This window comes from Boleophthalmus pectinirostris, unplaced genomic scaffold (genome assembly GCF_026225935.1).
Source record: "Boleophthalmus pectinirostris isolate CB_2022bp ecotype Guang Dong unplaced genomic scaffold, ASM2622593v1 HiC_scaffold_6, whole genome shotgun sequence".
NCBI lineage: Eukaryota > Metazoa > Chordata > Actinopteri > Gobiiformes > Gobiidae > Boleophthalmus > Boleophthalmus pectinirostris.
The window spans coordinates 41,715,273-41,729,500 of NW_026571447.1; the positions used below are offsets into that span (position 1 = coordinate 41,715,273).

At 53.2% G+C, this 14,228-nt stretch overlaps 1 protein-coding gene across 2 annotated transcripts in view; it reads right to left on the reverse strand.

The window, feature by feature from the left end:
- rgl2 (ral guanine nucleotide dissociation stimulator-like 2) overlaps nucleotides 1-14,228 on the reverse strand; it is a 41,366-nt gene that overhangs the window by 5,627 nt on the left and 21,511 nt on the right. Inside the window, exons 1-14 of one of the 2 annotated variants that reach the window (XM_055163601.1) lie at nucleotides 13,924-14,076; nucleotides 12,756-12,800; nucleotides 10,134-10,217; nucleotides 8,183-8,349; nucleotides 6,871-6,927; nucleotides 5,817-5,995; nucleotides 3,693-3,796; nucleotides 2,552-2,767; nucleotides 1,798-1,901; nucleotides 1,420-1,504; nucleotides 1,233-1,292; nucleotides 1,047-1,133; nucleotides 875-907; nucleotides 596-717 (exon numbers count right to left, since the gene is read on the reverse strand). In XM_055163601.1, coding sequence (XP_055019576.1) covers nucleotides 596-717; nucleotides 875-907; nucleotides 1,047-1,133; nucleotides 1,233-1,292; nucleotides 1,420-1,504; nucleotides 1,798-1,901; nucleotides 2,552-2,767; nucleotides 3,693-3,796; nucleotides 5,817-5,995; nucleotides 6,871-6,927; nucleotides 8,183-8,349; nucleotides 10,134-10,217; nucleotides 12,756-12,788 — 1,331 coding nt within the window. In that variant the 5' untranslated portion in view covers nucleotides 12,789-12,800; nucleotides 13,924-14,076. Of the gene's footprint in view, nucleotides 1-595; nucleotides 718-874; nucleotides 908-1,046; nucleotides 1,134-1,232; nucleotides 1,293-1,419; nucleotides 1,505-1,797; nucleotides 1,902-2,551; nucleotides 2,768-3,692; nucleotides 3,797-5,816; nucleotides 5,996-6,870; nucleotides 6,928-8,182; nucleotides 8,350-10,133; nucleotides 10,218-12,755; nucleotides 12,801-13,923; nucleotides 14,077-14,228 lie in introns of those variants that run through there. The other variant, XM_055163600.1, reaches the window with a different exon arrangement.

A 14,228-nucleotide genomic window follows, 5' to 3' on the forward strand; every position in this document is an offset into this window, starting at 1 on the left:
GTTCTCGTGCAGCTGTTTCCTTCCACAGACACATCAGGTTTTTCATGAGGGTTTGTGCACGAAGCACAAAAATAACTGTTCAAAACTCAGTCAAACAGCGACTTCCTCTGAGCAGCTCTAGACGCCTGTTCATGTTTCAGAAGAACATCACAACTTTGTTCTTGCACCAACAAACTGACGTCATGATGTTCAGGTCCAGTTGTTCAGTTCTTGTTCTTGTTCTCGACTCCTCAGCCGAGCAGAACTGCAGGGCGGAGCGAGGGGCGGGGGCGGGGGGCGGGGCGAGGGGCGGGCGAGGGGGCGGGCGAGGGCGGGCGGAGCGAGGGGCGGAGTGAGGGGGCGGGGCGGAGCGAGGGGGCGGGGGCAGAGAACTTCTTTTGAAATATGAAATGTCAGAGCCCAAACAAATTGTTCTTTTTATTGCCTCAAGAACAAAAACAAATAAACAAATAATCCGTCTGTAAATTCGGCGCTTCGTTGTTTACGCCGTAGGGTTCAAAGTTTGAGAGAAAAATAACGGCTGATGGTCCAGAAATGACGTTACATGTAAGACGTTACAGACATGACAGTCTAGATCAGAGTGACAGGTGCGCACCTGTCGGCCTCGGACAGCTTGGGCACACTGTGGTACCAGCGCACAAAGGCCGGCTCTGTGCGGAACGTGCAGTTCTTACACGACGACTGCAGGAGGCGAATCTGAGCCAAGATCTCAAACTCCTGCAGAGAACAACAGAGGTCAGAGGTCACACCAGAGGTCCAGAGGTCAGGGGTCACTCAGGGGTCACAGAGTTTAAATATTTGTAAAGTGTAAAAGGTCTCTTGATTTTAAAAGAGTAAAAGTGTGTCGTGTGTCGTGTGGAGCCTGTGGACTCACCCTCCTCTTCTTGTCGAAGTTGATGTATCCGTTCTGTAAAAACAACAGAGTTTATGAGAGAAAAGATCCAAAAATAAATCAAATTGCATAACACTCTTTTTTTTTAAAGTGCAAAACTACAAACAGAACAAAAACAACCAAATATAGAAAGCGTCAAAAGCGTCAGACTCACGTCGAGTCGGTCCTTCACGGCCGTGTCCAGCATGGTGAGGTCTGTGAGGAAGAGCCCCAGGTACGGCACTGTTCCCTGGGCAGAGGACTGACAGGACAGGGGCGGGGTCAGGGTCACCAGGTCACGGGGGGGTCAGGGGCATAAGGGTCAAAAGGGCACGGTGGGGTCAGGGGGAGGGGCACTTACTTTGGAGGCGTTCTTGTTGTTCAGTCTGTTGTCGAGGTTGGCGAACTTGGACGTGCCCTCCTGCGAGAACAAACACAGATCCACGAGTTTCTTTTAAAATTTAAACTGCAGCAAAATCATTTAAACTGTGATTGTGAAAAGATCAGAGAACCTGTGACCATCCTGACCTCCGACCTCTGACCCTCACCTCTTTGAGCAGCTCTCGGCTCTGGGAGTAGTTGTCTTTGTCTGAGAAGATCTCGGCGAGCTCCTCGTACTTCTTCAGAGACTCTCTGACAGAACAGAAGACAACAGGACACAGAGTGAAATACTCAGATACTTGAACACGTTTGTGACGCTGCTGCTGTGGACGTGATTCTGTCCTGTTTCTGTCATGGGCCCAGAGCTCATGGTCAGGGTCTCACCTGTCCGCGTGTCAGGGTCTCACCTGTCCGCGTGTCAGGGTCTCACCTGTCCGCGTGTCAGGGTCTCACCTGTCCGCGTGTCAGGGTCTCACCTGTCCGCGTGTCAGGGTCTCACCTGTCCGCGTGTCAGGGTCTCACCTGTCCGCGTGTCAGGGTCTCACCTGTCTGCGTGCTGCCAGCTCCTCCTGAGGCGGTGCAGGGGGTTACTCTGCAGCGCCGACACGATGGCGTAAAGAGACGAGAAGTTTTTCCTCGAGCGACACTCCTGCCACAGACAGGGTCAAAAACAGACAGGGTCAAACACAGACAGGGTCAAAAACAGACAGGGTCAAACACAGACAGGGTCACACACAGACAGGGTCAAAAACAGACAGGGTCAAAAACATCAAATAAATTGATATTTTTTACAGTTTAATATTTTGTTGTTTTGATTTTTGATCAAGTTTCTGTGATTTAAACAAATTCGCCGAACACTTTTTTTTTACTCGAGTCATTTCCTGGACTCTTCATCTACTCGAGTAATGACAGAAGTAACTTTACTCTTGTTTTACTCTTACTTTACTCTTATTTAACTAATGAAAACACTCATCTTGTTGTCTCTGCCCTGTGCCCTCTGCCCTGTGCCCTCTGTCCTCTGCCCTGTGCCCTCTGCCCTGTGCCCTGCCCTGTGCCCTCTGCCCTGTGCCCTGTGCCCTGTGTCCTCTGCCCTCTGCCCTGTGCCCTCTGCCCTGTGTCCTCTGCCCTCTGCCCTGTGCCCTCTGCCCTGTGTCCTCTGTCCTCTGCCCTGTGCCCTCTGCCCGCTGCCCTGTACCCTCTGTCCTGTGTCCTCTGCCCTGTGCCTTCTGTCCTCTGCCCTGTACCCTCTGTCCTGTGTCCTCTGCCCTCTGTCCTCTGCCCTGTGCCCGCTGCCCTCACCTCTGCCACGCTGATCCACTTGTGGAGCAGGCGCGCCCTCTGGTGGCTGCGCAGGCGGGTGTTCCAGAGGCACGATGCCAGGACGGCGTTGGTGAGTCTGTTGAACTGTCGGACGGTCGCCCGCACGGACCAGCACTGCCCCTCGCGCCCTTTTTTATCCCTCTGAGACCAGAGCGAGCCCAGGCAGTGGTAGGGCACCAGACGCACGAACAGCTCCTGGACAACGAGACACGAGCACGACCACCACGACCAGACTCAGATGATACAAATATACTGCAGGTACACAATGGAGGTGGAGGTGGCGTGGTGGAGGTGGTGGAGGAGGTGGTGGACGGTGGTGTGGTGGAGGTGGTGGACGTGGTGTGGTGGAGGTGGTGGAGGAGGTGTGGTGGAGGTGGTGGAGGTGGCGTGGTGGAGGTGTGTGTGGTGGAGGTGGCGTGGTGGAGGTGGTGGGTGAGGTGTGGTGGAGGTGGTGGTGTGGTGGAGGTGTGTGGAGGCGGTGTGGTGGAGGAGGTGTGGTGGAGGTGGTGGTGGTGGAGGTGGTGTGGTGGAGGTGGTGTGGTGGTGGAGGTGGAGGAGGTGTGGTGGAGGAGGTGTGGTGGTGTGAGGAGGTGTGGTGGTGGAGGTGGAGGAGTGTGGTGGAGGAGGTGTGGTGGAGGTGGTGGAGGTGGTGGGTGGAGGTGGGTGGTGGAGGTGTGGAGGAGGTGTGGTGGTGGAGGAGGTGTGGTGGAGGAGGTGTGGTGGTGGTGGTGGAGGAGGTGTGGTGGAGGAGGTGGTGTGGTGGAGGTGGGTGTGGTGGAGGAGGTGGAGGTGGAGGAGGTGTGGAGGAGGTGGAGGAGGTGGTGGGGTGGTGAGGTGGTGTGGTGGAGGGGAGGTGGAGGTGTGTGGAGGTGTGGTGGAGGTGTGGTGGAGGAGGTGTGGTGGAGGAGGTGGTGGAGGTGGAGTGTGGTGGTGGAGGGTGTGGTGGAGGAGGTGGTGGAGGTGGTGGTGGAGGAGTGTGGTGGAGGTGTGGTGGGGGGTGGTGGAGGTGGTGGAGGGAGGGTGGAGGAGGTGGTGTGGTGGAGGAGGTGTGGTGGAGGAGGTGTGGTGGAGGAGGTGGAGGCGGCTCTGACGGGGGCGGCCCTGGCGTGTTTGGACTCACCGTCTCGATGCGGGTGAGCTGTTCGCCGATGAGCGCCGTGGGGAAGCCCAGGATGTGGGTGGGCTCAAAAGAGGCGGGGTCCGGAGGAGGAGGGGGAGGAGCCTCTGTGGACAAACACTTTGGTCAGAGGAAAACGGCAAAACTGCTGTTACTTTTGTCTTTTCACATGGAGACACATGAGGACAGGCCTGTGTGTGGGGGGGACAGAGGGACAATGGGGGACACTGGGACACAGTGAATGACAGTAGGACACAGTGGGGGGTACATTTGGAGACTCAGTGGGACAGACCTTTGGGTGCGGGGGGCAGTTGGGAACAGGTGGGGACAGTCGGGGACACAGTCGGGGACAGTTGGACAGACCTTTAGGCGCGGGGGACAGTCGGGGACAGTTGGACAGACCTTTGGGCGCGGGGGCAGGTGGGGGACAGTCGGGGACAGTCGGGGACAGTTGGACAGTTGGACAGACCTTTGGGCGCGGGGGGCAGGTGGGGGACAGTTGGGGACAGTTGGGACAGTCGGGGACACAGTCGGGGACAGTTGGACAGACCTTTAGGCGCGGGGGACAGTCGGGGACAGTTGGACAGACCTTTAGGCGCGGGGGACAGTCGGGGGCAGTTGGACAGACCTTTGGGTGCGGGGGGCAGGTGGGGGACAGTTGGGGACAGTCGAGGACAGTCGGGGACACAGTCGGGGACAGTTGGACAGACCTTTGGGCGCGGGGGGCAGGTGGGGCAGTGGGGGACAGTCGGGGACAGTTGGACAGACCTTTGGGTGCGGGGGGCAGGTGGGGGACAGTCGGGGACAGTCGGGGACAGTCGGGGACAGTCGGGGACAGTTGGACAGACCTTTGGGCGCGGGGGGCAGGTGGGGGACAGTCGGGGACAGTCGGGGACAGTTGGACAGACCTTTGGGCGCGGGGGGCAGGTGGGGGGGACAGTTGGGGACAGTCGGGGACAGTTGGACAGACCTTTGGGCGCGGGGGGGCAGGTGGGGGACAGTCGGGGACAGTTGGGGACAGTCGGGGACAGTTGGACAGACTTTTGGGTGCGGGGGGCAGGTGGGGGACAGTCGGGACAGTCGGGGACAGTCGGGGACAGTTGGACAGACCTTTGGGCGCGGGGGCAGGTGGGGACAGTCGGGGACAGTCGGGGACAGTTGGACAGTTGGACAGACCTTTGGGCGCGGGGGCAGATGGGGGACAGTTGGGGACAGTCGAGGACAGTCGGGGACAGTTGGACAGACCTTTGGGCGCGGGGGGCAGGTCGGGGACAGTCGGGGACAGTCGAGGACAGTCGGGGACAGTTGGACAGACCTTTGGGCGCGGGGGGCAGGTGGGGGACAGTCGGGGACAGTCGAGGACAGTCGGGACAGTTGGACAGACCTTTGGGCGCGGGGGGCAGGTGGGGGACAGTCGGGGACAGTTGGACAGACCTTTGGGCGCGGGGGCAGGTGGGGACAGTCGGGGACAGTCGGGAAGTTGGACAGTTGGACAGACCTTTGGGCGCGGGGGGCAGGTGGGGGACAGTCGGGGACGTCGAGGACAGTCGGGACAGTTGGACAGACTTTGGGCGCGGGGGTCAGTCGGGGACAGTTGGACACAGTCGGACAGTCGGGACAGTCGGACAGTTGGACAGACCTTTGGGCGCGGGGGCAGGTGGGGACAGTCGGGACAGTCGGGGACAGTCGGGACAGTCGGACAGACAGACTTTGGGCGCGGGGGACAGTCGAGGACAGTCGGGGACAGTTGGACAGACCTTTGGGCGCGGGGGGCAGGTGGGGGACAGTGGGGACAGACAGAGGGACAACAGTCGGGACAGTTGGACAGTTGGACAGACCTTGGGCGCGGGGACAGTCGGGGACAGTCGAGGACAGTCGGGGACAGTTGGACAGACCTTTGGGCGCGGGGGGCAGGTGGGGGACAGTCGGGACAGTCGGGGACAGTTGGACAGACCTTTGGGCGCGGGGGGGCAGGTGGGGGACAGTTGGGGACAGTTGGGGACAGTCGGGGACAGTCGGGGACAGTCGGGGACAGTTGGACAGTTGGACAGACCTTTGGGCGCGGGGGGCAGGTGGGGGACAGTCAGTCGGGGACAGTCGGGGACAGTTGGGGACAGTTGGACAGACCTTTGGGCGCGGGGGGCAGCAGTTGTCTCTCGCTCTGTTCTTCCGCTCGCTGCAGGAGTTTCGCTCGGAGCTCAGGAGACGGGACGAGAGGAGCGAGACGCAGCAGAGACGAAGGATCCAGAACCTCGAAGTCCTCAGGGTACTCCGAGAGCCACGAGGTGAACACGCTGCACACCGCCCTGCGCACACAGGTACACACACACGGGCACACACACGGGCACAGACACACACACAGGCACAGACACACACAGGTACACACACACACGGACACACACACGGGCACACACACAGGCACAGACACACACACACAGACACAGACACATGCACACACACGGGCACAGACACACACACGGACACACACACGGGCACAGACACACACACACAGGCACAGACACACACACACAAGGGCACACACAGGTACACACGGGCACAGACACACACACAGGTACACACACACACAGGTACACACACACACGGACACACACACGGGCACAGACACACACACAGGTACACACACACACAGGTACACACACACACGGGCACACACACGGGCACACACACAGGCACAGACACACACACACAGACACAGACACATGCACACACACGGGCACAGACACACACACGGACACACACACGGGCACAGACACACACACACAGGCACAGACACACACACACAAGGGCACACACACGGGCACAGACACACACACACACACGGGCACAGACACACACACACAAGGGCACAGACACACACACAGACACACACACACACACACACGGGCACACACACGGGCACAGACACACACACACACACGGGCACAGACACACACACAGGCACAGACACACACACGGACACAGGTACACACACACACGGGCACACAGACGGGCACAGACACACACACGGGCACAGACACACACACGGACACAGGTACACACACACAGGTACACACACATCATGTTTTTGTATATTTTTGTAGAATTGTGTTATTGTTTCTTTATTTGTCCATAAGTCACTTCCTGTCAGGTGTTTCCTGAGCTCTGATTGGTCGGGACTCACCTGTTGAAGGCTTGTCTGGTGGGGCTGGACTCACTGCTGCCCGGGGGGTCCTCCAGCCTGGACACACACAGACACACACACACGGACACACACACACACACGGTCACACACACACGGACACACACACACGGTCACACACACACACACACACACACACGGTCACACACACACGGTCACACACACACGGACACACACACACACGTCACACACACACACGGTCACACACACACACACGGTCACACACACACACACACACACACGGACACACACACACGTCACACACACACACACACACACACACGGTCACACACACACGGTCACACACACACACACACACACACACGGTCACACACACACACACACACACACACACACACACACACGGTCACACACACACGGACACACACACACACACACAGACACACACGGACACACACACACACGGACACACACGGACACGGACACACACACACACGGTCACACACACACGGTCACACACACACACACGGACACACACACACGGTCACACACACACGGACACACACACACACACACACACACACACACACGGTCACACACACACGGACACACACACACGGTCACACACACACACGGTCACACACACACGGACACACACACACGGACACACACACACAGACACACACACACACACACGGTCACACACACACACGGTCACACACACACACACACACACGGTCACACACACACGGACACACACACACACACACACACACACGGACACACACGGACACACACACACACGGACACACACACACACACACACACACACGGTCACACACACACACGGACACACACACAGGATGTTTTAATGTTTTTTAATTGGCTCCACAGTGTTTTCTGTTTCTTGTGTGACCAAACAAACTCATCTTTTTACTTTTAAACTACGACTCAAAAAACTGGAGTCACAGTTCAGACGTTTGTGTGACTGGACTCATTATTTGTGGAGCAGAAATTCTGTGGAGAATGTGGACGAGACGCTGCACTTTACATTTAACACTTTACAGACGAGAACAATAAAGTCTAATCATTACTTTTGCTGTTTCCTGAGTTTGTATTTTGCTTCTCTCTGTCCTGATGCTTTGTTTTATCGTCTGTTATCGTAGTGTCGCTGATTTTTGATGGATACGATCTGACGTAAAGACCAAGACACAAAGTAGAGAAGCAAATCACGGTCAAAATCGAGTAAATTCTCCTGTAGTGCGTCGGCCTTCAGTGTAAGTGCAAGTGCAAGTGTAAGTGTAAGTGAAAGTGAAAGTGAAAGTGAAAGTACCGGTCAGTGAGGATGTCCAGGACGCGCTGGGTGCTGATGAAGGAGCGGTAGGTGCAGAGGAAGATGCTGACGTAGGTGGCGTCGCCGGTGGAGAGGCAGTGGAGCAGGTGCAGCACCAGCTTCTCCTCGGTCCCGGCCTTCACGCTCTGAGTCCGAGTCGCTCCCGGCTGCGCCAGAAAACACAAGAAACTACATCACAGCTCTGCTCCGGAGGACGAAGCCGACGCTCCACACACGGCGTTTCAATGTCAAGTCAACTGGAGCCAGAGCCCATGGAGCCGGAAGTGCGCCCACACTCACTTCCTGTTTGTCTTCCTTTTATACAGTCTGGGCTCTGGTCTCTGACAGTTGTTAAAAGTTCTTATAAACTTTTCGTGCTGAGCCATCGCATCCTCTGAAGTTTTTAAAATTATGTACTGAACCTAAAATATTTTAAGAATCAGTTTTTTACTTTTGTCGTTTGTGTTTGGATCGTGTGTTTCAGTGTTGGAGCGTCTCACACCGAGAGCTTCAGTCGAACTCCGTCTGAAACAATCCTCCAATACTCCTCAAAAACTGTTTATATTTACATCATACACACGATAAAGAGACGAGCACTGGGCCTAAACCAGGACTAAACCAGGACTAAACCGGAACTAAACCAGAACTAAACCAGGACTAAACCAGGACTGTTGTCGGGACTGACCCGCCCGCGTAAACTGCACGCAGTCCTTTTGTCTGCAGTCACCTCACAGTTTACATGGGCACAGGTCGGTCCCGACAAACAGTCCTGGTTCAGTCCTGGTTTAGTCCTGGTTTAGTCCCGGTTTAGTCCTGGTTCAGTCCTGGTTCAGTCCCGGTTTAGTCCCGGTTCAGTCCCGGTTCAGTCCCGGTTCAGTCCCGGTTTAGTCCCGGTTTAGTCCCGGTTCAGTCCCGGTTTAGTCCCGGTTCAGTCCTGGTTCAGTCCTGGTTCAGTCCTGGTTCAGTCCTGGTTCAGTCCTGGTTTTCTCTCTGGGTCTGGACTCGGTGTCCTCGTTCGTTGTTAAAGTTCCTGGTGACACCAACTCAAAATCTGATTGGTTGAAGCGACAGTTTCATGGACGTTTGTTTTGTGTTTGAGAATCTGCCCGGCAACAAGTGATGCTGAAATGTGATTGGTCAAATGTTTTAATATGAAAACACACGTGTGGAAGCAGCACAAGTGTCGGAAAAACTCTGAAAGGACAAAAACAGAACATTTGGAATTATTTAATAATATAATTCACATCAGTTTGTGATTCCGAGATTTTTTTAGGCCAACAGAGAAAAACTTACAGGACCTGACGCCCCGACACTGGTGTGTGTCTGGTGTGTGTCTGGTGTGTGTCTGGTGTGTGTCTGGTGTGTGTTGTGTGTGTGTCTGGTGTGTGTGTGTCTGGTGTGTGTGTGTGTGTGTGTGTGTGTTGTGGTGTGTGTCTGGTGTGTGTGTGTGTGTTTGTGTGTGTCTGGTGTGTGTTTGTGTGTGTCTGGTGTGTGTTTGGTGTGTGTGTGTCTGGTGTGTGTCTTGTGTGTGTGTCTGGTGTGTGTGTGTGTGTGTGTTGTGTGTGTGTGTGTGTGTCTGGTGTGTGTGTGTGTGTGTGTGTCTGGTGTGTGTCTGGTGTGTGTGTGGTGTGTGTCTGGTGTGTGTGTGTCTGGTGTGTGTGTGTCTGGTGTGTGTGTGTGTCTGGTGTGTGTTGGTGTTGTGTCTGTGTGTGTGTCTGTGTGTGTGTGTGTTGTGTGTGTGTGGTGTGTGTTGTGTGTGTGTGTCTGGTGTGTGTTTGTGTGTGTCTGGTGTGTGTTTGTGTGTGTTTGTGTGTGTCTGGTGTGTGTTTGTGTGTGTTTGGTGTGTGTCTGGTGTGTGTTTGTGTGTGTTTGTGTCTGGTGTGTGTCTGGTGTGTGTGTGTCTGGTGTGTGACCTGCGGATGTGTGAAGGTGCAGTGTGTGTCAGACTCACCCTGGGGCTGTAGGAGGAGCTGTGCTGAGGTTTCACCATCACAGTGTAGATGATTCCCTCCTCCTCTTCCTCCACCACAGTCGACTGAGACACACAGACACAGACACACAGACACAGACACACAGACACAGACACACAGACACACAGACACAGACACAGACACACACAGACACACACAGACACACAGACACAGACACACAGAGACACAGACAGAGACACAGACACACAGAGACACAGACACACAGAGACACAGACACACAGAGTTTAATTGGTTGATGCGGTGAGTCTGATGCCAAAAGTTCAGCTTTTTCAACTTGTGACGTCGTCCTGAACACACGTCCACACAGACTCTGTATGTGAACAGGACCTGAACACCTGAACACCTGAACATCTGAACACCTGAACATCTGAACACCTGAACACGACATCTGAACTGAACATGAACACCTGAACATGAACATCTGAACATCTGAACGTCTGAACACCTGAACGTCTGAACACCTGAACATCTGAACATCTGAACATCTGAACACCTGAACATCTGAACACCTGAACGTCTGAACACCTGAACATCTGAACATCTGAACATCTGAACATCTGAACACTGAACACTGAAACCTGAACACTGAACTGAACATCTGAACACCTGAACGTCTGAACACCTGAACGTCTTGAACATCTGAACTCTGAACATGAACTGAACACACTGAACATCGAACATCTGAACATCTGAACACCTGAACATCTGAATGAACACTGAACGTCTGAACATCTGAACACCTGAACATCTGAACATCTGAACATCTGAACATCTGAACATCTGAACATCTGAACATCTGAACATCTGAACACCTGAACATCTGAACGTCTGAACATCTGAACGTCTGAACACCTGAACCTCTGAACGTCTGAACACCTGAACCTCTGAACCTCTGAACTGAACCTCTGAACATCTGAACACCTGAACACCTGAACACGGCGTCTGAGGTTTGGTCTCATTTTATAAAGAAGTTCACAGGACACAAAAGATGAAGATCCCTGATGTAGATCGAGTTGTGCAGTTTGAATGTTACAGATGTTCACAGTCACATGTGTCACATTTAAACGTCACAAATCTGTGTCTGTGTAAATATCGACATCATTAATTTGATTTTTAATATTAACAGTAGAACGAGTCTGAACAAGTTCCTTCTGTTTTCTTCAGGATCAGAACATGAGTTGAGTTTGTTGTGTGACTCATGTGACTCGTTGTTTCTTTAAGTTTTGTTTTTTCTTCTCTTGATATTTGTGGATAAATTGTTCATGAAGAATGTTTCTATTTTGTGGAGTTTGTTGGTTGAAAATGTACATTTACACAGAAAAACAGTCCCACAAATACAGAAGCCGAGAGGGTCACAACAAACTCCAACGCCGCAACAAATACAAATGTGACAACACAACAAAAAGCCACAACAAACCAAAAAAAGCCACAACACATTAAAAAGCCACAACACATTAAAAAGCCACAACACATTAAAAAGCCACAACACATTAAAAAGCCACAACAGAAGTGACCACGGGACTCTATTTTCCGACGGACCGATCAAGCGGCAAGTGAAGAAGAAGAACTACAACATGAAAAGTAAAGGAACGGAGAAGTTGGAAATGTAAATAAAAGTAATTTATTGTTTTATCATTATTCATTTCACGTTGTAGTTCTTCTTCTTCACTTGCCGCTTGATCGGTCCGTCGGAAAATAGAGTCCCACGGTCACTTCTGTTGTGGCTTTTTAATGTGTTGTGGCTTATTTTGTCATGTTGTGGCGTTTGTATTTGTTGGCGTTTGTTGTGACCCTCTCAGCTTCCGTACACAAACCGACAGCGAGACTCTTCAGACGATGTGTTCTTCTGCTGCTTTTCTCTCTCGTCTGTAACAGTTTTAGTTTAATTCCATCTTAATGAATCAAACTAAAACATGAATAAATGAAGCCCTGGATTTAAACGGCGCATTTCAACACAAAGACTCACTGTTAAAGCCACAGCCGCCCTGGGACAGACTGACACATGTGAGGCTGATCATCTGCACCAACTTTCACACCACACTGTAAATGTCTTTGATCAGGACAAGATTTTAAAACTTTAATCAGGTTATTATAGATTTATTATCGACTCACTGGTTCTGAATTGGTTTTATCGTCTTAAAAAGTGTCACATTTATTTCTTCCAAGACTCGACTCGTCAGAAAATTTGACTTTAAATGTTTAAAAGAAGAAACTACAATCTGTTTACCAGAGTTTCCCTGAAACACTTCACTTGTTTTTAGATTCAGTGACACAGTTTTACTCGATAATTTAAGTTTGTTTATCTCAAACTCAAACATTTATAAACTTATTTGCAGCTCGTGAACCCAGAGCTCAGACGCTTCAGTCTCGTCTGGAGTCGGTTATTTTAAGATGAACTTGTCAGTAAAATGATTTTGCTTCATGAAAACTATGTTTAAGTTTTTTCTGATCGATTTAAGAGTTTAGATCTTCCGTTCTGGGCAGGTTTTTTTTGCAGTGTCTGTAAGTGCAAGTGTCTTGCCCAAGGACACGAGAAAACCCTGAGACAGAAGTGAGAGTGAAGGTGTGATGTTTCTCCTCACCAGGTCCAGGGGGCAGTACCAGGTCGTCTTCATGGGGGCGTCCGTCTGCGGGAACAAACATTTTCACATTATTCCATGTCGCGCTCGAGCCGCAGGAGCCGCAGGAGCCGCAGGAGCCACAGGAGCCACAGGACGACGACGCTCCGAGAGTCAGATGCCCTCCCGGAGCCTCGGCAGGTGCTCGTTCTGTCCCTGTCGTTCTGTCCCTGTCGTTCTGTCCCTGTCGTTCTGTCCCTGTCGTTCTGTGAGTTTTCGGTGAATCTTTCGTTTGTAAAAACCAGTTCCTCAGGCTGCGACTCCAGAACCTGCAGAGACACGTGAGACACTCCTCCACCTCAACAACTCTCTCCATTCTCTATCTCTCTACTCCTCCACCTAACAACTCTCTCTCTATACCTCCACCTCCTCACTCTCTCCCTCCTCTCTCTCTCTCCTTTCCCTCTCTCCATTCTCTGTCTCTCTCTTTCCTCTCCTTCTCTCCCTCTCACCCTCCTCTCTCTTCCTCTTCTCCTCTCACCCTTTCTCCCTCTCCCCTCTCCTTCTCCCTCTCCTCTCTCTCTGTCCCTTTCTCCCTCCTTCTGTCTCTCCCTCCTTCTCTCACACTATCTCCATCCCTTCCTCCTTCCCTCCTTCGCTCTCTCTCCCTTCTTCTCTCCCCCTCTCTTTATTTCTTTCCCTCTCCTCTCTCTTTCCCTCTCTACCTCCCTTCTTCCCTGTCTCTCTCTCCTTCTCTCTCCTGTTCCTCTGTCCCTTTCTCTCCATCCCTCTCTCCCTCTTTATCTCTCATCCCTCTCTCTACTCTCTCTCTCACTATCTCTGTCCCTTCATCCTTCCTTTCCTTGCTCCCTCTTCCTTCTTCTCCCCTCCTCTTTCCTGATCCCTCTCTCCTCTCCCTCTCCTTCCTTCTCTCCCTCTCTCCTCCCTCTCTCCTCTCTCTTTCCCTCTCCCTCCCTCCTTCCCTGTCTCTTCCTCCTTCTCTCACGCTCGCTCTTGTCTCTCCCTCCTCTATCGCTCTCTCGCTCCTTCTCTGTCTATCCCTTCTTCTCTCTCACACTCTCTCTGTTTGTCCCTCCCTCTCCTTGTCTTTCCGTCCCTCCTTCTCTCCTTCCCTCTGTCCTTCCCTCTCTCTCTCTCTCTCTCCAGTCGTCCGTTCTCTCTCTCTCCTCACCTGTCCTGCCGCCCCCGCCCGGACCCTCACTCCTCCGCTCCTCTCTCTGTCGTTCGTCCTGTCGTTCGTCCTGTCGTTCGTGTTCTGTTTTTCCTTCTCTCTCTTCTTTCTTTCTTTCTTTCTTTCTTTTTCTCTCTCTCCGGGACACACCTGTGCAGCAGCAGCTCGGCTCTGGCCCCGCCCCCTTCCCCCCTAAGCCCCGCCCCCTGTAACCGGATCACGCAGGTGCACCCGAAGGTGACAGGTAACACTACACCTGCCCCTGCCCCTGTCGTCCGCTCCGGCCCCCGGGAGCCACGGCAACG